This window comes from Poecilia formosa, unplaced genomic scaffold, assembly GCF_000485575.1.
Source record: "Poecilia formosa unplaced genomic scaffold, Poecilia_formosa-5.1.2 Scaffold5, whole genome shotgun sequence".
In the NCBI taxonomy this organism is placed as follows: domain Eukaryota; kingdom Metazoa; phylum Chordata; class Actinopteri; order Cyprinodontiformes; family Poeciliidae; genus Poecilia; species Poecilia formosa.
The window spans coordinates 2,092,155-2,115,807 of record NW_006799944.1 but is presented as its reverse complement, the minus strand read 5'-3'; the positions used below and the strand labels follow the sequence as shown (position 1 = coordinate 2,115,807).

At 39.0% G+C, this 23,653-nt stretch overlaps 1 protein-coding gene across 7 annotated transcripts in view; it reads left to right on the top strand.

The window, feature by feature from the left end:
* mctp1a (multiple C2 domains, transmembrane 1a) overlaps positions 1–23,653 on the top strand; it is a 139,040-nt gene that overhangs the window by 60,100 nt on the left and 55,287 nt on the right. For 4 of the 7 annotated variants that reach the window (XM_016676986.1, XM_007562805.2, XM_016677010.1 and 1 more), the window contains exons 6-14: positions 3,784–3,822; positions 6,899–7,063; positions 8,054–8,184; positions 8,800–8,986; positions 15,384–15,477; positions 21,058–21,160; positions 21,923–22,025; positions 22,630–22,731; positions 23,198–23,272. In XM_016676986.1, the coding sequence (XP_016532472.1) occupies positions 3,784–3,822; positions 6,899–7,063; positions 8,054–8,184; positions 8,800–8,986; positions 15,384–15,477; positions 21,058–21,160; positions 21,923–22,025; positions 22,630–22,731; positions 23,198–23,272 (999 nt within the window). The remainder of the gene's footprint in view (positions 1–3,783; positions 3,823–6,898; positions 7,064–8,053; positions 8,185–8,799; positions 8,987–15,383; positions 15,478–21,057; positions 21,161–21,922; positions 22,026–22,629; positions 22,732–23,197; positions 23,273–23,653) is intronic. The other 3 variants (XM_016677000.1, XM_016676989.1, XM_016677008.1) reach the window with 3 other exon arrangements.

Here is a 23,653-nt window from a genome sequence, read left to right as displayed (position 1 = left end):
ATCATCTGACTTTTTTCCCCTCACACGATTGATGCCCTCCATGCAGTTCTAGATCTCTTCACCCGATCCTCTTTGGTATCACAGCTAGTAATAAACCTTATAAAAACTGTTCAGTACCTTGCAAAAAGTATTTGTCCTTTTGACAGCTACAATGTCAGTGTATTTTAATTTGGATTTTATGTGATCAACACAATTTGTCATGTAAACTGTGATTTGGAAGGAAACGGTACGCCGACTGTGCTTCAATTCAGATAAATAAAATCCAACTCAAATAATTGCTTAAAGAGATCTCCGAAATAGTAAGAAGAGTGTCATTTTAGCGAAGCGTCATGAAGATCAAGGTACACAGCAGACAAGTCGGGAATAAAGTTGTTTTAAAGAGATTTAAATCAGGATTAGGTTATAAAACAATGTCCCATGATTCAAATGTCTCACAGAGCAGCGTTTCTGTCGTCTGACGGTGGAAAGAGTGTGACTGCAAAGCTGCTACGGAGATCCACCTAAACTTACAGGCATGAGGAGAGCATTATTCAGAGAAGACGTCAGGCATTTTAGGAAGAGTGGCACAGAGACAGCAGAGTCCAGGAGAAAGATGGTTCTAAGAAATATTTACAATGTTTGCAAAAAAAAAAAAAAAAGATCGTGTACCATTTTCATTTCACTTTATGTGCTATTTTGTGTTGATCTAGCACATAAAATAGAAATAAAATACAATGCAGTATTTATAAAAAAGACAAAAAAACAAACAAAAAAAACGTGCAATTGTTCATGGGCCTGAATATTTTTGCAAGGTTCTATAAGCAATGGCAAGACTACATAAGTTATATGTTGCTAACAAAATTCGTGAACAGAACTGTTAGTTGGTAAACTGGTTTACCGCACATCAGAAGCGCGTGTAATTGATGTTGAACTGGAAAGAGTTGGCTTCCTTTAGCTACAGCTTCTGGAAACTTTACAAGTCAGCAAACACAAAGGCATAAACACAAGAGCAGTTCATTTGTTGTGCAGAAAAGCTGCATGTTCAAAGAGCAGAAGATCGTCATTACTAATTATTTTTGGCTCGTGCCTCCACAGACGCGCTCAGTGATTCAGAGTTGCATTTATTTCTGTTCAATTATTTGTTTGTTCAATTGGATTCCTGCATGTTCTGCTCCAATCAGGGCAGAGTCATGAGGGACATATTTTATTCCCTTTGATCTGATGTCTTATTTCTGCTGCTTATTCAGGGCTCTGGTTCACAGAAAACCCTTTTGACAAAATAAATAAACTCTATTTAGGTTAAGCATCACTTTGGGTTTCTCCTACTGTGAAAAGAACACGGACCAGGACTGAGGGGCCATCTCTGTTGCCATCTAGTGGTCTGAAAAAGAAAACGTCGATTTTCACCATTTAAACAAATATGTTTAAAGAATGAATCAGCAATAAGTAGCTGATTTATGAGATGTTACTGTGAAAAAGTCTTGAGCCATTCCTCATTTTTTTTTTGTATTTTGTTAAAAATATACATTTACGTTGTTTGTATTTCTTTAGAAAGTGGTGAAAATGTTTAAAGGTACTTATATATAAAGGGAATATTAAAGAACAAGGTACGAGGCAGTGATGCAAATCTGGGACAGGATCTGATTTTAATTTACAGTTGTATACCCAAGATCAGAAAGGGTCTTATGAGAGGATTACCAAGGTACAACAAGAGTAACAGTATGAAAGTTATTCACAAACAAAGTGTAAACTAGTCTGAAAAGGTGAACAAAGTAGACATTTTGGTTTCAATAATCATTTAGATGTTACTGAATTAAATTCGGGGCATCTAAGTAACACCAATTTACAATAAATGTCTCGAATCATTTTACAGATCCAATTTATATAAATACATTCAGTGCAATAACATAGGCAGACAATAATCATATTCTAAGCAATGCAGTAAAGTTCAGTTTATTATGCAAATTGCTAACACCTTTTCTACCTAATTAAGCTCAGCCGGTTGGATTGTGCCATCTTTGCAGCAATTCCTCATACTAAACATGCATGTGGTTAATGATGTACTAATAGAAAGTGGTGGGAACAAGTAGTTGAGTCCTTGGATTTTGACTATTTTGTGCTTTTTTCTTTTATTTTTTGGATTTGGTTAAATCTTTCTTTAAAATAAGCAATATGGCTAAACGTGTGTGTTTGTGTTCACTTGAGGTGAGATTTAAATCATTTCAATAAATGGTTTGTACTTGTAAATGTACAGATGATTTCTGAGGCGATCTCTGTGAACCAGTTTAGACAGCCAACCGGAGCTCTGCTGCTGCTCCACACAAAATGTTTCACACACTCTGATGAATATATCGAGCACACCCTGCCAATTTGTGGTGGCCTAACTTACAAAGCTTGCTTCTGCATATTATGTGTTGCTGCTGCTTTATTCCTTTTCAGCCCCTTAATTACCCCGACACCTCCATTGGGCTCAGAAATCCTCACTTCGCGTCCTGACATGCAGAACACGTGTTTAGGAGGTGGGGAGTGAATTCATCCTTCCGTGATATTTTGATAGTGCAAACTAGACTTATTCTTTATCGGTTAATAAATAAATATTTAAACATCTTTGCATAAATTGTCTATCTAGTATATAATAAAACCTTGATAGAGAGAGCACTTTCACTTTACCATGATTGTTTAATAAATCCCCTTAACAAGCAGTGTAATGCCCACGACCCGTTTTTACTTTTTTGCGGGTGATGGTTAAAGGGATAACAGCAGGTACCAACAGGTAAAGGTAATAAAAGTTAATTAAATTGATAAGCAAGAAAGTACCTCTGCATAATGATTCATCATTCTGCGCAATTTATAACATTTCTGATCAGCAGCCATTTCAGTTCTGCACAATTATCTCAAACTTTCTGCTAGTGCAGTAAAAGAAAAACTGAGGGGGAAAAAAATATGTTTAGCGATTATGTCAGGACATTATGACGAAACTTGTCAGATTCATAGAGGGTTTTTTTTTGCCTGTTAAAGTTTTCCACAAACGTTTGTATGACTAATTTTTGCTTTTCTGGTGAATTCATACAGATGAGGGTTGGTTCATGACTTTTGCCCGGTACTGCACATCATCATTTTTGTTTGCTTGGTAGTTTGTAGTGACATATTTACATTTTATGAAAAACATGAAAACAAGATCCAAATCTGACAAAATGTTTTTTTTTTCCCCCATTACCTTTTATTCCCCGTTAAATGCCATGAAAACAATACATTGTCAGCAGTGAAATGTTTACAAATCGGCTTTTACTGGGGTAATGAAGTACCAAAAATTTTGAAATATGTCATTAGGGAATGTTAACGTTAAAAGTCTGTAGCAAAGCAACAAATATTTTAGACTTTAAAGGAACCTGGTTTATCCACAAGGCAAAAGGTATTGCATGGAGTCTGCAGTACAATATTTCCTCAGAAAAACTACAAAATTAGAAAAGAGCAGTGTTTTTGTTTTATTGGATTTAGCAGTCGAAATAAGAAAGAAAAATAGAAATAGAGATAGACGTGCTGTAGGGGAGGTGCATAATTGATTTTGCTGTATTTTTGGGCACATGCCTGTGTTTATGCATACATCATTACACCATGTAATAACTCTGCTAATACACTTTCTGCTTACTTAACTTGCATGATGGTAACTGCCCCCACTTTCCTCATCTAACCCTCACTTTGCTTCAGGTCAGGGCTGTTATCTAATCTTGGTGCACACCGTGCCCTTTGCCCTTTGCCCATGACGGTAGGAGGCGCTCTGTAACCGCTTTGTCTCATTTACAGACCATGCTTTTGAGAAGAAACTGGAAACGATCTAGTAAGGTAAACTAAAACAGCATGTAACTCACCAAACCTCCGATTCTGCTGTAACTCCACCACCGACCGCACTGCACCTCGCCTATCCTTCCTCACTGGTGTCCCGGTACATGGATGGAGTCTCCTATCCCTCCCATCCTCCTTTTCTTCCTTCCACGATGGTTTTAGCATCCGTTTTTTTTTCTCAGTTCCCATTGTCACCTGCTTATTTTCCACAAGCTGCAATATGCTACCTGCTATCTGCGCTAATAGAGGGCATGCACATTTTATGGTTTTTGGTTGCTTGTGCAACAAAAGGCTGCCTTTGCCCTAAAGATTTACTTTAAGGCAAATTAAGTAGGTACACATCAAGGGCGGAGGGAAATTATTGAGTTTTTTTAACTTTGCTGGCTATATAACACAGTTTGTTTCTGTAAAGAAAAGGAATGACAAATTGATGTTGATGTACAAGCTTGTCACATCATTGCACTAAAATTGGACATGGACATTTAAAGTCAAAAGAATTACTGAATCAGTAGGACTGAAGTGTTTTCTCATTTGATTTTATTAGTCATTGTCTTACTGACCCGTATTTACAAAAAAGCTATTTGCTCTTTGTGACACTTAAAAGTTTCAGATCATCAAAAATATTTTTTACTGTCAGACAAGGTTGACCTGAGTCATGTTGTTTAAGTGATTTCTTGCTTTTGCAGGTCAGTCAGTAATACTGGAGTCAGTTACTTTTTCATGAAGGGCTCCGTGTGTTTGAATGGCTTTTTTACTTTAACCAAAAATAGGTTGAAAACTTTGTATTGACTCTGATTATCTTTGTCTAATATTAAAGTTTATAGAAGTTAACTTTGTCAAAAGCGAATCCCCCCCCCTCGCAGAAATAATAAGAACGGAAACACTTTTTCACTAAACTGTCCTGAACGCCTCTTTGGGTGTGTATGCTCTTCACCTTTGATGTGTGTAACATATTGCAGACTCTGTGTCAGAAAATAAAGCAGTTTAGGATTATCGAGGACTCTTGCCCAGCTAAACAGCTGGAAAATGTGACTGATCTTATTGCATTTTTGAACTTTTTTTTTTTTTACCCCCCATCAGTTGCAATTATAGTTTTGACTTTATTTTCTGTTTCGCATATTGCCACACTTGGAATAAAGTGCTTCATTTTGACTTTTGTTTCTTCTGTTGCTTTTGATTGCTGTCAGGTCAAACATGAAGCATGCTGATCGAGACTCTACTCTTCCTCTCCTTTTTTTGCTCGTGCATGAATCTCGTTAACTGTTCCTTTGTCGGCCATATTTAGCAACAATGTTGACAATTTTGTGCTCAAAATTGGATTCGTTTCATTTGCCCATATATCAAGTTTCTTTTAAGGTGTCATGCGACTAAGAAGAAAAGGTGTTGTACTTTCAGGCCTTTCACTACATTTCCTGAAACAGGATTAATGTTTCTATAGCTCGCAATAAAGATGTCTGCTGTGCATGCCAGGTTGGATTTGAGGATACAAACTTCTGTGAAGTGAATATTTTGAACCCTCTGACCAATGTCCATTCTGTGACTAACGAGTTAGCTGATGTTAGTTTTCCCTCTGCTGCTTACTGCCTCCTCCTCTGTGTGCTGGACTACACAGAGTGTATAGTTGTTTTCAAACAGTCAATTTTCATCCGATTAAGGCATCTTAATCTGAACTTTTAAAACTGGCAAAGAAACAGTAATGGAGTCATGGCACTAAGCAGACTCTCAGTTTCTCTGTGGGGTTACAGATTCTCAGTTAAGAAATACGTGTACATATTGTTTGGGTTTCTCACACTTTGTCACATTACAACAGCAAGGTCTTTAGGAGTATGTTTCTGCTAGCTTTGTACATCCACACAGATATTATTATTATTATTGTTTTTGTTTTTGCCAAAATTATAAAGTCTTGCCTCAGCTTTGCAATTGGATTTAGGTGTGGACTTTGACCATACATAATTTTCCTTCAACTTCCCAGTTTTGCACTTCTTTTTGTTGATCTGCCGCTTAAATCTCCAATAACATATACCTTACTTTTGTGGCTGTAACGTGACAAAGTGTGGGAAAAGCTGAAGAGGTATGGATAATTTTGCCAGGCTTTGCAGATAGCAATACAAGAATAAATGGGTCATGTTCTGTCAGGACAAAACAGTGACCTCATCATTAGCATACAGCAGCTAGCGAGCAGAATTAATGGGAGATGTGGGAGTAACTGCATGGTAAGATGACTTCATTGCAGGGAGCTATTCGCAACTGTTTAATGTCTGGAGAATGGAAATTAAGAGGCTCTGTCTCCAGATCAAAGGCCTGCACTCACGAGGCAGGGTTTGTTCAGAGTTTAATGAAATTCACCCGCAAAACAAAAGCTATGCTAATAAACTCTGCCTAACGAGGAAGGAGGAGAGAGAGGGTGAGGTGGAGACGGAAGGAGGATTTGTATTTGCTTGATAAATAAAGCCTAGATTTTGTTCTAGTGGAGGGTACTGACATTATTCAAAGAGAGGTTAAATAGGCTTTTTAGGAGCTAAAAAACCCCCCCAAAAAAACAGTTGAGGTGGAAAACATACCTGGAAAACATAGAAGAACCAGTCTAGATTTAAGTTTCCACACACAAAATTAAAAAAGGTAAGCAGTGTCACATAGCTAAGCCAGATTTTGAGACAATTCACTGGAAACCTTTTCACATTGGGTCTACTTTACACACCAAAAACTAGAACAATGCAATCTGATGTACACTAAGGTGCTTTTGTTAAAAAGTAAATTTTTAAATTTACAATAACCCCCTGATGGGATGTGAAGAGATTAAAACTTAAAAATTAAAAATAAACTCTGTTAAATTATTATGTTTGGTTCTCACTTGCAATCTTTTTTTTTTTTTTTTTGGTTCTGTTTCTGGGCTGCATTAATGAATCCGAAGCTGGTTATTGCCCTGAAATATACCAAAAGCCCCAAATTTGTGTTTTGGGGTCAAGATTTTTTTTTTTTTTGTTTGTTTGCTTATTTGGTGTCTGTTCCACACAAGTGCTGATTAGGAATCTCCATTTTGTGAGAAATAATTCTGTATTTGTGTGTTTGTCTGCAGTATCAGAGTATGAGGCTCTCGGATGTGCACAGGAAAGCCCAGCTCTGGCGAGGCATCGTCAGTGTCAGTCTAATCGAAGGTCGCAACCTGCAGCCCATGGACGCCAACGGCTTCAGTGATCCTTACGTCAAGTTCAGGATGGGTCATCAAAAGTACAAGAGCAAGGTAAAGGCGTAGCTGCTGAATATGTCAAATAATTACATGAAATCACCTTATATAATAATGCTATGAAAGCTTTAAATATACTCTTTTAAAAAAAATAGATGGCTTGATTTCATAAAGCTTGCCCTGAAGCTATTCAGACTTCTTGTTCAACTATTTTTATTAAATGAAAAATTATTTTCCGCTTATTTGTATATTACTGAATAGAAAAACAGCTCAAGTATTTCAGAGTAAACATAGAAAATCTTGACATGTAGCAATTACACAAATTTCCCTTTTTCCATTTGTATCACTCTTCAATTTTTTATCTTTTCATACCACAAGAAAATATAAATCTTTTGCGTCCTTTTTTTTTTTTTTTTTTTTTTTACTTATTACTATAATACTTTTAAATCAAATGCACTGCAATACCTTTGTGTCAAAATGTATAAATGTATATGACATTTACCGTTAAGCCCCAAATTATTCACAACCCTGGTAAAGCTTTTAATTTGACCACCATATTTCTTTTGACTGCAAGTTATATTAACATTTTGGAGTGACCCGATGTGACCATAATCTTATGGAGAATCTGCAGAGGGACTAAAAGATTAGGGTGATGGCAAAGAGGCTTTCAAACCAAAAAGACTTGGAGCTCATCTCCATTGGAAACATTCAAAAAAGCTGGTCATCTTTAAGCAGGCTTTGATTGTTGTTGTGTCAGTAAAGGCTCTTCTATTCATTACGGAGAAGACCATAATCATTTTTGACATTTTTTTAGTAAAATCTGAAAAAAATCTGAAAATTTTTCAGAAGGGATTTTTTTTTTAATTAGTACTGTTTTGCATTGCTTCACTGTGTTTTGAGGGATATCTCTCTCATTCTCAGAAACTAGTTTATTATTTAAATCTAAATCTAAATCCGGCAGGTATACGAATGATTTAGGGCTCAAGTGTAGGATTTAACAGGTGTGTTGCAATTAAGTGAGCAAAGAGGCAACTGTGTTTTATTCAGACAATTCCCAAAACACTAAACCCGCAATGGAGAGAGCAGTTTGACTTCCACCTGTACGAAGAGCAGGGAGGCTACGTGGACATCACAGTCTGGGACAGAGATGCTGGCAAGAAGGATGACTTCATGGGCAGGTACAGTAATCTTCACCAGTCACTTCATTTCCTCCTTTTTTTTTTTATCGAATGCAGCTCTGTAAAATCAGGGACAAATTAGATTTTTGGGGCTTTCTTGTGTAATATTAGTCTTAGACAAAAAAGATGTCTCACACCCAGAAGAGCTATTTATCATTCTAATCTAAAGTGGTTATGTTTTTTCTTCTTACTGAGCTGCTCATTTTTTAACCCCTGTTCAAGTTGAATTATTGCAGTGCATAGCGTAACTATGCAAATTTAAACCCACTTTAGCAAACCTTTGCTTTGAAGGGCATGCCAGAAACCAAGTCATGTCATTTTTATTGGGCTGCCATTTTAACACCAGATGCATTAAGGCCATGCCAGAAAATCAATTCAGTTGAGAGGATGCTTTTAAGTGCCTACTAAAAGGTATAAAATATGTCAGCTTTGCTTAAGTTGTCTTCTGTTGCTTACCTTTTGAACGCTATGAATTATTATTTGTTTTCTGTTTTTAGGCTCTTATCACTGCTCCCCCAAAAGCAAGGAGAACACAAGTTCTTATTGAAATCATCAAACACAGCCAAGCGCAGTTGGTGCAGTAGGTTCAGCTTTGTGTTTCTTGCTGTATTTTAGGTGTACTATCGACCTGTCGCTTCTCAGTAAAGAACACACTCACAAGCTGGACTTGCCGCTGGAGGAAGGCGAAGGCGTTCTGGTGCTGCTGGTCACACTCACTGCATCGGCCGCCGTTTCGATCTCAGACCTGTCCGTCAACATGTTGGATGATCCACATGAAAGGCACCAGATCATGCAAAGATATGTGAGTTTGGACAGTATGGATATGAATTAATGGGGAGAAAAAAAAAATCAAAGATTGATGTAGCAGAATGCTTTTCTTTTATAAGAAAAAAAAAAGATCAAAGTTCATGCAAGTGATAGTTTTTCTCAAAGGCACTATGGCTTTTTGCCCAGGGTGGCAAATTACAAGAGGGGCATTATTAGATATTAGAGGGCTATTTCTGTTTTTAACATAACAGGCCAAAACAAATCAGACCTCTTCAGAATTAATATGTGCTATATATCTAAAATTCTATCTACAGTTTTCCTGTATACCCTTTAAATAGCAATAATAATAATAATAATAATAATAATAAAAATATTTTATTGTCGTAATTTGAGTAACACGAAACACACGTTTCTAACAACACATTTTTTCGATCATTAGTTTGCAAACCTCTTCTAATAAAGTTATTTAAACTTATGGGACATTTATCATTATAAGTAGCGTGAACTTCACTGGCTGTAAGGTTGATATTTACAGGCATGGTTACAGACAACACAGATTAAAAAAAAATTAGGAATCATAAGGACCACAAGAAATTGTGCAGACTGATGTGGTAAATGCAGCTTCTTATGCATTAGTGGCATAGGTGAAGCTGTCAGAATATAACTTGCCTAATTCCTTGTTGCCATTAAGCTTACTTTGTTAGGCATGAATACAATAGTAGAAAGAGTAGAGGATCCATCTGCTCTAACACAATGACTCTAAGTCTTTGTCTTAGTCTCATTCACCCATCACTCCTCGTCACTCTTTGCTACAAAGACCCCCGGATGGCTCTCATCAAGAGGTCTGACTCCCTGACAGCTCTCATCCCTGCACATGAAAACTGCTAAAACATGTGACAAAACCTCCACGTTTGACATATTGCAGGACACGATTGGATTTCAGTGACCGATACCGCCCTGCTGGTGTGTATTCACACCTTCCGACGTGTGGCCAAACATCAGTGCATTGACCTACATACATGGCCGTGGTGGTGCCTTGTTGGCTAGCCACAGGAGGTCGTCCGTTTTGCTCGCCGCTGCAGCGACCACCTCGAATCAAAAGGTGGAGCTCTAGGACCGAGACAGAACCACGCCGAGTTCCTCCTGAAAGCCACAAAACGACGGCAGAGGGAATAAGCGCACTTGTGTGTGTGTGTGTGTGTGTGTGTGTGTGTGTGTGTGTGTGTGTGTGTGTGTGTGTGCGCGCGTGTGCGTGCATGCGTGTGCACAGTCACACGGTTAGGGTTGCATCGGGAAGGGAAGGCGTGTAAAATGAAAAGAAAAAGCTATTTCACCTCTCTCACAACTCACACAGACCCCGTTTTTCTGCTCGACCAAAGGCGGCACATTTTACTTCCCTCACCTACCTTTTTTTGCCTGCCACCTCCTCTCTCCTGCTCTCCCCATTTCTGTCCCACTCTCAGAGCAACCTCAGCTCTTTGTCTGCCTCTGCCGTGGCCTTCCTTTGAGATGAAGGGATGGAAAGATAGAGGGAGTCGGGAGGGGGGGGGGGGGAGAAAGTAGGGGGTTGCAGATGGAGGGGCACAGTAAGGTCAGTTTGAAGACTTGAATGGTCTCTGCCTATTAACATATTCCTTTTCCCCCGACTGGCAGTCTTTCAGTTGGAGAATTTAATAAAGATGTACCTTATCAAAGAGCTCTGGTTAGACCAAGTACCACCACTAATATATAACAGTGCTGCTGAAAGCCCGCTAATCTCCCCAACGTGCGCGCGCGCGCGTGTGTGTGTACTGTACGTGCATGTGCAGACACCATTTTACTGACTGATATTTATCAGCCTCGAATCAGCTGTGCAGCACAAAGCATCCGCCACTGCTAATCGCAAGCGAACATTCGCATGCAGGCGCGTCCAGAAACGGTCGCTACCTACGGTGTGTCGGCTGCGTCTCATAAAATGCAATGTGTCTGTGGGGGGGAATCAATACTGTTATCATCGCAGCTATAAAGAGAAGATAGATTTACAAACTGCAATGAACCAGAATATGCAACCTAATAATGAAAACGCACTTTTAGAAGGTTTTAGTTGAAAGTAGTGTGCAGCAGGGATTTTTTTTTTTTTTTACTTTGTATTTTTATATTTTAATGTTTTTAGACCCAGAAATGTCTGTGTCACTGAGAAAGATATTATTCTAATCCACTCCTCAAATGATCACAGTGAGGTGTTACTTTTAATTGATGAAAACAGAAAACATACACCTGAGTGGACTCTTAGCATCCTTCTCATTGCAGCTTGCTATCTTGTTATAACACTACTGAAGATACAGATGTGCACCAAATCATAAAATGTTCATCATTTTTCAACAACATCCAAATAATGGCTACGGACACCTCAATATCTGAAAGTATAAGCTCTGATTTACTGTGGTACTGTTTGATCTTAGATCAAGGATCTTAGCACTAGCATTAAGAAGTCTTAAATTACATATTCATCATTAGCATAATTAAGCATTAGCATCTTTCATTGCATTGGTCCTAAATGCAATGTCACACCTTGCTTGCGAAAGAGAGAGTCTGTTGCACAACTCTGCAGGTAAACTGGAGTTGAAGACAAGTGTCGAGTTGACATTTACAATTGTCTTCAGCTTTTCTTGTTCTCTGTCATGGGTCCTAAGTTATGGAACGACTTGCCTTTGCAGGTTAGAGGCCCCTTCACTGTCCACTTTTAAAGCTCGTCTTAAAACCCATCTATTTTACTTGGCTTTCAACTCCAGCGGGATCTAGTTTTAAATTGTATGTTTGTTTTTAAACTGTATGAGTTTTTATCTTTTATTTTTATTTTTTTTATTGTTATGTTGTGTTTTAATGTACAGCACTTTGTATCAGCTGTGGTTGTTTTAAAGTGCTTTATAAATAAAGTTGGTATGGTATGGTTAGCTATTTGCATTAGAGGTTATTGTGGTTAGCATTACTCACTGTAACAGCAGCCTCTGTGTGTATTCCTGTGGAGTTAGTAGAGTAACACAGAGAATTGATGTTTTCAGAAGGAAAACAAAGCAACTTTGCTGCAAGTTTCTCAGCTTCCTATCGCTAAGAGTCTCCTTCCCTGGTTAAAAGCAGGACACAGTCAACGTGCCTTCATAGAAAATAGTTTTTTTGTTTTTTTTTAAATCTTCCTCTGTGACTGAATTTTACATATTTCAGCAATGATAAGAGCGTTGTTGACAGGATGCGGTCACTGATTGGAAAAAGATCAGATTGTTCCTGACCTGCAAATCACTGGCCAGTCAAGTGTAAAATTCGCTCAGGTGATTGATGCACCTGTACATGAGTATACATGCCGTGTATTGCGGGATTACGTGCATGTACTCACACCCACTGTCTTATACCATGCACTGCACTGATGTGGCTGCCTAACTGCAACCTTTCCTTCATCCCTAATTAGTTGTTCCTCAAAACTAGAGAAGGACACAGAAAGGGAGGTAAAAAGAGAGAAAGAGATTTATGCATTATGAAGGCAAAGGAGCACGCACACTAATGGCTCTTAATGGGCCTGAGGTTGCCACGAGATGGGTGGATGAGACAAGGAGGACGGGATGACCTCCACTGAAGTGGTGGCACTCCACCACCCGTGTACGTGCACATGTCAGCAGTACCTCTCCTACCCACTCTGGTGCACTCCTCCAAGAGGAAGTGAAAGGACCCAACCTGGGCAGGAAGTGAGAACCAGTAAGAGGCTGCATGACGAGCATCGAGCAGCTTTCACCGAGACTCTTGGCACATAGTGATCCTGATTTAAATGAGTGGGAAACCGTGGAAACAGGTGTTAGAATGTGGCTTTTTGTTTGAATCGGTACCACTGTTTGATCAAATATCCCATGAACTTCTGGGTGCAGGGCAGATGCTGCGAGTGTGTTTCTGAAACGCAGCCCTGACGAAATGTGACATGCTTCAAAGGTGGCAGTGAGTCATAAGGCTGTGCCAGCTCTGATTCATTTGTGTGTTTATACGTCTGTGGAGTGTGACAGAGGCAGAAAGAAGATGTCATGGTGACGGGCTGTCAGTCACACAGAGGGCAGAGGGTTCGTCTTCTGAAAGCCAACTCTATCCGTAATCTGTCCTCTGTTTTCTGTTCGTCCCTCCTCTTCCTTTCCGTCTTCTTCTCCACCATCACTCCACCTGCACGCAGACGAGAGGAGAAATGAGCATGGCTGTTGGTCCTCTCGTCTGTCCGTCATCCTACCTGTGACCAATACAGTTGTCTCTTCTGATGAGGATTTGAATCCTTTTGGAGGATGGGTGTGTTCTCTCTTTAGCAATCAGGGGTTGAAGTCTAACCCCGGATGTCCCCTCAGGGAGCAGGAATGGGGGTAGGAAGGGATGAAGAGCAGAGGAAGGGTTGGAAGGCAAAAAAAAAAAAAATGGTAAAACTGACACTCCACTAACGGGTCATATAAATATTTGGTCTCCTGTTTCTTTTGATTTTAATACAAATGGCATTATCTTTACTCTTTGCTACATGTTTTGGTCCAATTGCATAAAAAAAGACATCACGTATTAATAGTTTTGATTGCTCTGTTGCCTCTTTTCTGACCTGTTTTGCCCTCTCTTCTTTGCTGCTTCTCACTGGAGCTGTATCTTCTGAGGAATCATTCCTCAAACTCAACACTTGTCCCTCTTTGGCTACATGCTTCTCCTTTCTCCACTCGTTTCCTCTCTTTTTTTTCCCCCTTTCACACACTCTTCCCCCTCTCATCTCCTTTAGAGAGCTTTTTGGACAATGATATCGCTGGAAACAGGCAGAGTCTGACAGTGTTGGTAATAATGAATTAAGTCTGTAGCCTGGCCCTGACTCTGAAATTTAAATTATAATTACTCCTGTGGGGATGGAAGGGGTTATTGCCAGAGAGAGAGAAATAAATTGAAGTGAAGTGTGTTTTTTTTTTGCTCTGCTTTTAAGACGTTCCGGCACGCCACTCAGTTTGGCCCCAGTTAAGTTTTTTTTTTTTTTTTTATGATTGTGTTTATACCTGAGTGGTTGGATGTGAGTGAAATCACAAGTTTGGGACTGCTTGTGTGTGCCTCATAGACAGGCCCCGATCTCCACAGGTTTTCCTTTTATGTGCCGGGTTTATCAGGTACAGTGCCTGGCACTTTTTCCACATTTTGTCACATTACCTAGGTACAAACCTAGGTATAATTTTACTGGGATTTTATGTAGCAGACCAATACAAAGTAGTGCATAATTGTGAAGAGGAAGAAAAATTATAGAGGTCTTTTCTGCTGGCTATAACAGTTTTTAAGGACTTAGTTCTGTGTCTCCATCAACTTTATCCATCTTCCATGTCCCTGCTAAGACAAAGCATTCCCACAACGTATTTCATGGTAGCGGTGTTGGGTTCAGGGTGATGATGTGCTGTTAGTTTTAAAACATGCATCGTGTTTTTTTTTTTTTTTTTTTTTTTTGCTTTCTCCACATGTTTTGTGACAAATTGCAAACATGATTTATTCTGAATTTTTTTTGTCAATTTTTTTTTTTTTTACTTGTGACTCTTGCATACTGGCTAGATTTTAGAAATGACCGATCAGTAGAAACTCCGAGAACAAATTCTCCCTCCTGACTGGTGAATCTCTCCAGCACAGTCTCCAGTAGAAGAACAGGCATCTTAGCTACTTCTGAATTATTGTTGCCTTTCTTGGCCTGTAAGTTTAGATGGGTTGTCATGTTTAGTACTTTTGACATTTATCCCAAACTTGTTTTTCATTTTTAAATGATAGATTGAACAGCGCACTTTGAGATGTTCAAAGCATGGGTTTTACAATCTAACCTTGTTTTAAACGTCAAGGCTCTTCCTAATGAGTAAGAAATATCACAGAACATACAAATGACTCATATGTGCTTCAGTATTCTAGAGCAGTTTATACAAAAACTGTAAGAAAAGAAAAAAGAGATCAAATCTTTGAAGGTAAGCTGACATGTCTGCTGAATTATCTTATACATGTCCAGTTTATTTAATGTAGAGAACCTTATGCGTAATGCTGCAATAATACTAAACCTAACTTTTCCTCTGGACTTGATGAAGAGCTATACAAGTATCTTAAGGATAAGGCATTTATCACAAATGTTTTACAGAAATTTTCAATAGCTCATCTCCCTCGCCCTGATCCAAAAACTTACTTTATTTAAAGAAAAAATATATATATGAATTGCAGACTCACAAATGGGAGTATTTTGTCAAATTAAATTCTGCCATTTGTCCCTTTGTTATCCCCGGCCATAAATGCCAGCTCTACATTTTCAAATAAAGACCCCGTAAAGGACATATTCTACCCTTTCCTCTCTTAATGAAATGTCAGGTTATTGACCTGCCTTTCACTCCGATGCTTTTAGCTGTCCTCTTTGACTCTTCACCTCTGCTCTTGTGATGTTGTAGAGCCTCTGGAGGTCGCTTCACAACTTGAAAGATGTCGGCGTGGTGCAAGTGAAGGTCATCAGAGCTGAGGGACTCATGGCGGCAGATGTCACAGGTACGTCGGTGACCTAAAGTACAAACAGTGCAATTATCTTTTTTTTTTTTCCTTCTGCTGTTATTTGGTTGCATGATATTTACAGCAAAAATGTATTCATTCCTTTGGATCTTTTTCACATTTTTGCACATATTAGCCACAAAAAGTCAATGTTTTTCGGTAGGATTTGATGTGTTAGACTAAGACAATGTAATGCATGACTGCTTAGTGAGGGGAAAAATATATTTATATTTTATTTTTTATGATTTAAAGTCTGAACAGTGTTGTGTGTGTGTGTGTGTGTGTGTGTGTGTGTGTGTGTGTGTGTGTGTGTTTTTTTTTCAAGCTTGGACTTTTACTACTTAGTTGACTTTTGAAGGTAATTAGTTGCACAGGGTTACATTGACGGATTTCAGAGTAATGACGGTAGACTATAAATACTAGCTGGATTAAAGTGTTTTTTATTCGTTAAATTCTTAAAAACAAAAAGTTATCTCAACTACTTGAAGTTATCTTGGACAAACGCATTGTTTTACGTTTGCCTGATGCACAAATTCCTGCTGAAATTTCTCAAAAATTGTGACTGCAATGTCACAATGTGTGGAAAAAGTTCAGGGGACATGTATTGTGCAAGGCACAGGAGCTTTTTCTTCATTTTTAACATGCTGAGCAGTTTCTGTTGCAAACTTATCTGTACCAGCAATTGCCACAAATCTGAGCTAAAAGACAAAGTCAGGGTGTAATTTTCTTTAGGGGGCTAATCGCCAGTGTGAGTCCTTAGAGAACGCTAAAGCCTACTTTGTACGTGGACGCTAAATTTGTCTCTGCATTTTAAACAAAGATGCAGGCTTCTCATTTGAATAATAGAGAAAAAGTACACATTTGAACCAACAAATCTTTCTCGTCCCTCCTCCTGTGCTTTCTCTGCTTGCTCTCTCTGAATCCTCTAACCTCCATTAATTCTTACTTTTAATTAGGTCTACAGTGGACAGGCCTAGTTCTTCACTCTGTATTATCTGGTAAAGAGAGGAGGATGTATGCGTGTGTGTGTGTGTATGTGGCAGGGAGACAGAGTTTTTCTCTATTTGAAACATCCACAGTCCCATTAGCAAATACAGAGTGGGGCTGGTTGATTTGGGTTACTGCAGGGAGCGACAGGAGCAGTCAGAGTGCAGGGCTAATGGCTCTCCGGTTCACGGGTTTCACTTGGAGCAGAAATGGGCTCCGTGACACCTTTGCAAAGCTCATCATTCACTCCGTGGTTTATGGATTCTTTTATAAACTAACAGTAAAACTGCAAAAAATACCCGTTAGCTGTTTAGCATTGCAGAAAACACGCATGATGAGTTTCAGTAGCCTTCGCTGTTCTGTAACTTGAGTTTTTCTACAGCCTTTACTGGATGTTTTTGGTCCTATAAAGTTAAATTAAAAGTGTAAAAAAAAACAAAAAAAAAAACTTTAACAAAACAGATGAAATGTTTTGTGCTTAGCATTTTCTCTTCTAAGATGTTACATATTTTTGGAGAGTTTCTGGATCAATTGAAATCTTGCCTTTAAAAAGGGTCCATCTGCTCCACCACCTGTGCTGCTGTTCTTGAACTCACAAATCACACAAAGTCATTCAAACTTTTGCACACAGCTGCCCCAAAATGCTGAAAAGGTCTCCCTCCTTTTCTCTCTTAGCGTGAATGACACGCAGACTTGTCTCAGCATCTGACAGAAAATCGTTTTCTTATGAATAATTTGCTTTGTTTTATCTGAACTCATTTTAAACCTTTCACATGCTATACATAGCAAACACAGTGTCTTCTTCTGTCAGTAGCAACTTCCACAACGAAGAGTGTTATTTTTAGCGTGTGGCCTTCACCGATCGGGAAAAAAAGAACAATGTGGACCGATTTAAGCAGAAGATCTGCTGATCTCTCACTCTAGTTTGTTTTTGTCTTACTTTGTTTTTAGAGCTTTGTGCTCAGGGCCAAAGAAAGTCTTACATTCAGACAGCTCCATCTGAGAGAGTATTGAATACGTACACTCAGAAAACTAAGGTTGATGCATTTCTTTTGGCTCCCTAAAGCACATTGTCTTCCGCCGAGTCGATAGATGCATACTGTGAGTGAACTGATAGGTAAAAGGGGGCTATTTCAAAATGGCTTATTTCAGTTTTGAGTCTAATACTCTGCGTGTGTGCGTGAATGTGTGTCTTTGTGCGTGTCACTGGCAGAAACAATCGCTCTGTAAGAGCCCCATAAGAGCCCTCACCACATGAACACCCCATTTTAACAACCCAGACCAAGAGAGGGTCAGGAGCAAGGTGAGAAAGGAACAGAAGAACAGACAAACAGACAGACAGAGGCAGGAGGGGAGACAGAGAGAGGAGGTCAGTGAGACAGAGAGTTCACCATCTAGCTCCCATTCAGGCTCCTCTCCCTCCTCTCTTTTTCCTCCTCCTCCTCCTCCTCCCCCTCTCTCCCTCTTCTCTCTGGCCATCTCTCTCTAATTGGAGTGTTTTTGTGGAGTAGCTCCACTCCAGCCCAAGTAGGATAACTGAAAATAGTCTCTAAAACCAACAATCCCTTTTGTGTGCCAGCTCTTGTCCCTCTGAGTGGATGCTATACTGTTGGAACATTTCAGCAGCGATACACACACGTACGCTCGCTCACTCACACACACACGGATACCTGCAGCAGCAGCTTCGTACGCATGACCGGATAAGATTTATTTTTACTTTTTCAGGCAACATTGAAACAAATCTCAGATAGCGAAGAACATATTTAACTTGTTTTTAATTCAAGCTGAAAATACAGTCTTGCAAAAGAAAACATTCCCCGTGATGCAAAAATCTGTTCAAATAAAATTTTCAAAAGTGTGCCATGAATTTGTGCTCAGCCTGTCAAAGTTTGTGCTTTACTGCTTCAAATTGCAACCCCAAATATTTTGGGGTCTCCAACAGCTTTTCACATCCAAATGTAATTTTTTTTGTCTATTCTTCTTACTTCAGACTCAATCAAAGTGGATGGAAAGTGTCTGTGGACAACAGTTTCTTGTTACTCTGTAGACGATGGCCTTCTTCTTATCTCTCTACCCTTAAAGGTTCATTCTGTGGATAAATTATCCTCAAGTGGCCCTTTTTAAAGTTATGTTTTTTTATTAAATACGTAGCTCCTGAACACAGTCGGTTGAATCTTATTTTAAGCTGTACAAGAGTCTGAATACAAATGCAAGCAACACTTTTTTACTTGCAAACAAAAAAAAATCAGAAATATATTTTTCTCACCAATTTACAACTATACAATACTGCTTATCCTATCACATAACATCTAAATAAGATCAAAGTTTCTAGTTGTGGTGTCATGACAAAAATGTCGGTGTGAATACTTTTCCTAGGCGCTATAATATTCATTGTGAAACGTTGGGAAGTTTCCTCTCCGTCTTTAAACTTCCCACCAGCTCTGAGCTGTCGGAGGGGCAATTACTTTTTTCCTCCTCGTCTTTCTGCTGCGTTCCTCCGCTAAGTTTTCCTCAGAGTGCTCTGAAATTAATTTAAGTCCACTCCTTTCCTGCCAGCATCTCAGAGATCGGACCCAGAGGGGGCGGGAGGAGCTTTACCCGGACATTACCTGGATGGCGCTGAGTGGCGCTCAAATCTGTGCGTGTAATTGGTTAAGACAGCTGCCTCTGGTGCTTGGCAGCCAATAAGGTGAAAGTTCATCACCCATAACAACTGGCTCTCCGCAACGACGCATGCAGCCGCGTCATTAAAGACAGAATATTAGAGGGACGACTGGGGGCAACTGGATGGGGGATAACACGCTGCAGAAATGATTTCCATGACCAAATTTGTGTGATTGCATTTAAATTGGCTTGATTTGTTGGGTGGGGGGGCTACGGTGTTACGCAGGCGGACTCCTTGATTAATTGTGGAAGACCCTAAAACTTTACCATGATATTTTTCTGCAAATATATTACTTAAAACGGCTGTCGAAATCTTACTTTTAAGTTCATTTTCTCCCCTCCAAAATAGCAGGAATTGTTTTAAAAAATGTTGTCATGGAAATGCAGTTAATATGCAGCAAATAAAGTTTATACACGGATGCTCTGAAAACTAGGCTCCTGAGTACCCTGGATTTTTATCAATTTTAATGTATCTTGTTTTCAGTCGCAGAAGTCAGAGCTGCCAATATCAACTTGAAACCGCTTGGATCAATAGAGCACCACAAACAGATATAAAAGGCAACACCTACGCCTTAGCATTGATCACAGTGACATTTACTTTGCACACCCACTAAATGTCCTGCCCTTGTCACAACATTTGAAGAAAATCACACCAATCGATAGCGCTCACTCACACACGCNCACACACACACACACACACACACACACACACACACACACACACACACACACACACACACAGAACCACAGTCTTTCGGGGAGCTTTAAACTCGGTCCCAAAGTTGTCGGACATTATTACGCAACGTTGCTGTTCTGCTAATATGTCATCGTTGTCTCTTTAAATAATACGCTTTAAACTTGCTGACCTGTAGTCTTCACGCGTTAATGAATAAAAAGCAAAAAAAAAACAATCCCGTCAGAGTTTTTCTTTTTTAATCAACCGTGATGATCAAAGTTGGAATTAAGTGTTATTTTCAGTGGGAGACAATTGAAGGGAGCTGGTCTAATCCTTTTCAACTCCTTCATACAAAATGCTGGTAAACAAAAGGAAAATATGATGGGAGATTATTTACTTTTATTTTTATTCTCGGGAGGATAAAACTATGCTTTCTCCTCTGTCTCATAATTGTAGTAAATTCTGAATCAAAAGTTTTGGTTAAATTTATTTTATAACTAACGTGATGTAATTAGTCGCGAGTCATGTGATAAATGTCTTTATTGCTTGCCAAAAGTCCTGAAGTTTAGGAGAAATAAGAAAATCCACGAAATAACCTCGAAAACTTTCAGGTTTTAGATCATTTTATTTATTTATTTATTTATTTATTTATTGTTCATGTAGACTGTTTAAAAAAAGAAAAAACTGAAATGATTGGGATTTTCTCTTTTCTTCGAGCTCCTCTTTTATTATTTATTTCTAACACTGCTTTCTTTCTTTTCTTTTATTTGTCAAATCTATCTTTGCCATTAGTGTTTCATTTGCTCATTTTAATATCACAAGTTTTGGAGCAGACGTGTTTCTTCTGTCCCACGCTCGGCCGTCTTTATCTTCTCTCCTGAAGTTTTCCAGTCTTCAGAGTCGTGCTGACCTCTGTGTTCTCGCTCTCTGTCTGTCGCCCTCCTCCTCCTGACTGCTCAGTGCACAGCTGTCCTGAAGTCCATGTTTTCAAAAAACAGTTTGCAACTGATATATTAATGTCTGATGTGCTCAGCACCGAGGCTGAAGAGTGGAAAGAGTCATTTTATGAATTTAGATTGCTTGATGAAGCATGTAGCATGAGGTCATATGTGTCTTATGGGGATGTAAAGACTTTTGTTTCAGTGGACCTGCTGGATCCTAAAAAAGATCAAATAAAACTTATGACTGAGCTTTTTGAGTTTATACCATATTTTAATGCGGCCACATTTGTGTACTTTATTTATACTTGACAGGTAAGAGCGATCCTTTTTGTGTGGTGGAGCTGAGCAATGATCGACTGCAGACACACACCGTCTACAAAAATCTAAACCCAGAGTGGAACAAGGTCTTCACTTTGTGAGTAGCTTTGACATGAACACTTTTACTCTTTATTAACGACACATACCTTGTTTCTTTTTATATTCATTTTGAATAAAATATTAAGAAAATAATTTGATTTGTGTGTGTTTTATATTGTATTTTCTTTTTTTTTTTTTTTACTTTAACAGTGCAGAACTTTTTTTTCTTAAATGAATATCTAGGTTAAAATATTTAGGAAACAATAACATTAACTAATATAATTTCTCCATGAATGTGAGTCTTTCCTTATCATAACTGTATTAATTGGTGAACAAAGTGAAAATGAAACAAGAGAAAATGAATCAAGATATATAAAAATATTTTTTTATTTCCATTAATCTATATTTAATGTGTTTATATATATATATATATATATATATATATATATATATATTAAAAAGTGTGATTACGTTCTATCTTTGCAAATGTGACAATTTTTGGTGAACCGATTCATATACTTAAAATAAAAGTAAATAAATAAATAGATACATTTTGCTGCTGTGCAACATCATGTAATTTTTATTAATATAATTTTTCAAAAAATATATTAAACATGATTTATTATTATTATTATTATTATTATTATTATTATTATTATTATTATTATTATTATTATTATATAGGTGTGCTATTTCTTGTGATGTTGGATATGCTGGATTATTATATAGGCTCTTTCCTCATCCTTCCTGTAAGTCTGTGAGATGAAACCGCCTCTGCACCATTTGAGTCTTATGTGCCCCGTCTTTGTGTGTGGTCCAGCAACGTCAAGGACATCCACTCGGTGCTTGAGGTTACCGTTTACGACGAGGACCGGGACAGAAGTGCCGACTTCCTTGGGAAAGTGGCTATCCCTTTGCTAAATGTGAGTCAAAGGCAAGATTTCTGTTTGTGTTTCTTTTTTTTCCCTCCTCCCTCGGGGATAATAGAGAGAGAACATACAGCGGAGGAACAGAGAGAATAAAAACAGAGTGGGATATAAAAAGCAGAGGTTATTTTTGCAACTCCGCTGATGACACTTATTATTTCTCAAAGTAAAAAAAAAAAAAGTTGACAGGAAGCAGAAATAAATGGAAGAGCTGAGTAAAAGGAAAGGTATAGATTGATAGCTGAGAGGATATAAAGTTAGTGGATGAGAGACGAGACGAAAATGATGCTGATAGACAGAAAGATCCGACTTGGAGGTGAAAGAAGACTGTCTCTTATATCTGGTAAAAATATAGCTAGCCCGTGAAAGAAGTGTGCGCGTCGTATATCTGCGCTTTGCTGTAACAGTGTGATTCCCCAGGATAGTTAATTTCTGTTTGACAGAGCCGAGCTGCAGTGGGTAATGAACAGGTACTTGTCAGAGTTGCCACAGTTGTTTTGGGTTCCCTGTCAGCGCCAGCAGCTGGGGTTCAAAGGTGGCCCGGGGAGCCGATTCAGCCGGGTATTGCCAGACAGACGCCTGTCATGTCCCTCTCCCACAGATCCAAAATGGAGAACGCAAAGCCTACGTCTTGAAAAGCAAGGAGCTGACAGGGCCAACAAAAGGGGTCATCTTTCTCGAAATAGACGTGATTTTTAATGCTGTAAGTCTTTCTTTTGCTTTTTTTTTTGAGTCTCCTCCCTGTTTTTCTTTTTTACCTCCTACCCCTTATTATCCTCTCACTCTCATCCTCTTCTTGTTTTCCCCACCATTTGCCCCCTTCTATGCTGCTGCTGTCTTTATTCTGTTTGTCCCCCTCCCCCCCCCTTTCCCTCCCTCATTTCTATCTCATCCGTCGTCCCTCGTCCTCGTTTTGGCTTTAATTATCGAAGACTCCCTCTCAGCAGCCTTTGTTAGCCCATTCACTGTCGCCGTGTGTGTTCTACAGCGGCCATCTTACAGCTCTGTCTCCTGCTCTCCCTCTCTTTCTCTCTAGCCTCTGACACGAGGCACGCTCTAAATGCATGTGCTGCTATGCTGTCTCAGCGCTCAGTACCTTGGAAATAATCAAGATATTTCTCCTCGTTATCACATTTGTGAGACTTTGTGCTTGTTGCTGTATCGTCCAGGTGAAGGCTGGTCTCAGGACGTTGACTCCCGTCGAACAAAAGTACATCGAGGAGGAGCCTAAAGTGTCCAAACAGGTACATCTGCAGCTGATGTTTATCATCTGCCACACCTCCTCTTCCTTCTTTATCTGCCTCCTTCCAATTGACTCCCCATTTTGCTTAAACGTCTAAAGCAGAAACTAACAACACCGCTGAGTGGCATCCTGTAAAGCGCAACAACTGTGTAGGCAAGATACAACAGGATGATTGAAGGAAAAACAGCATTTGTTTTTTTTTTTTTGTTGTTTTGTTTTTTTTTCTTTCCTCCTCCCTCTTCTCCCCCCTTTTTCTCATCTCCTACCCCTCGTATCCACTCTGAATGGTGAATAGAAATGTCAAGCTGTCAGCTCTGGGGTGCATAAGTAGATTGGCCATCCTTATAGTTGGCCCTCTTTGCCACTGCTGCTTTGCACTTCA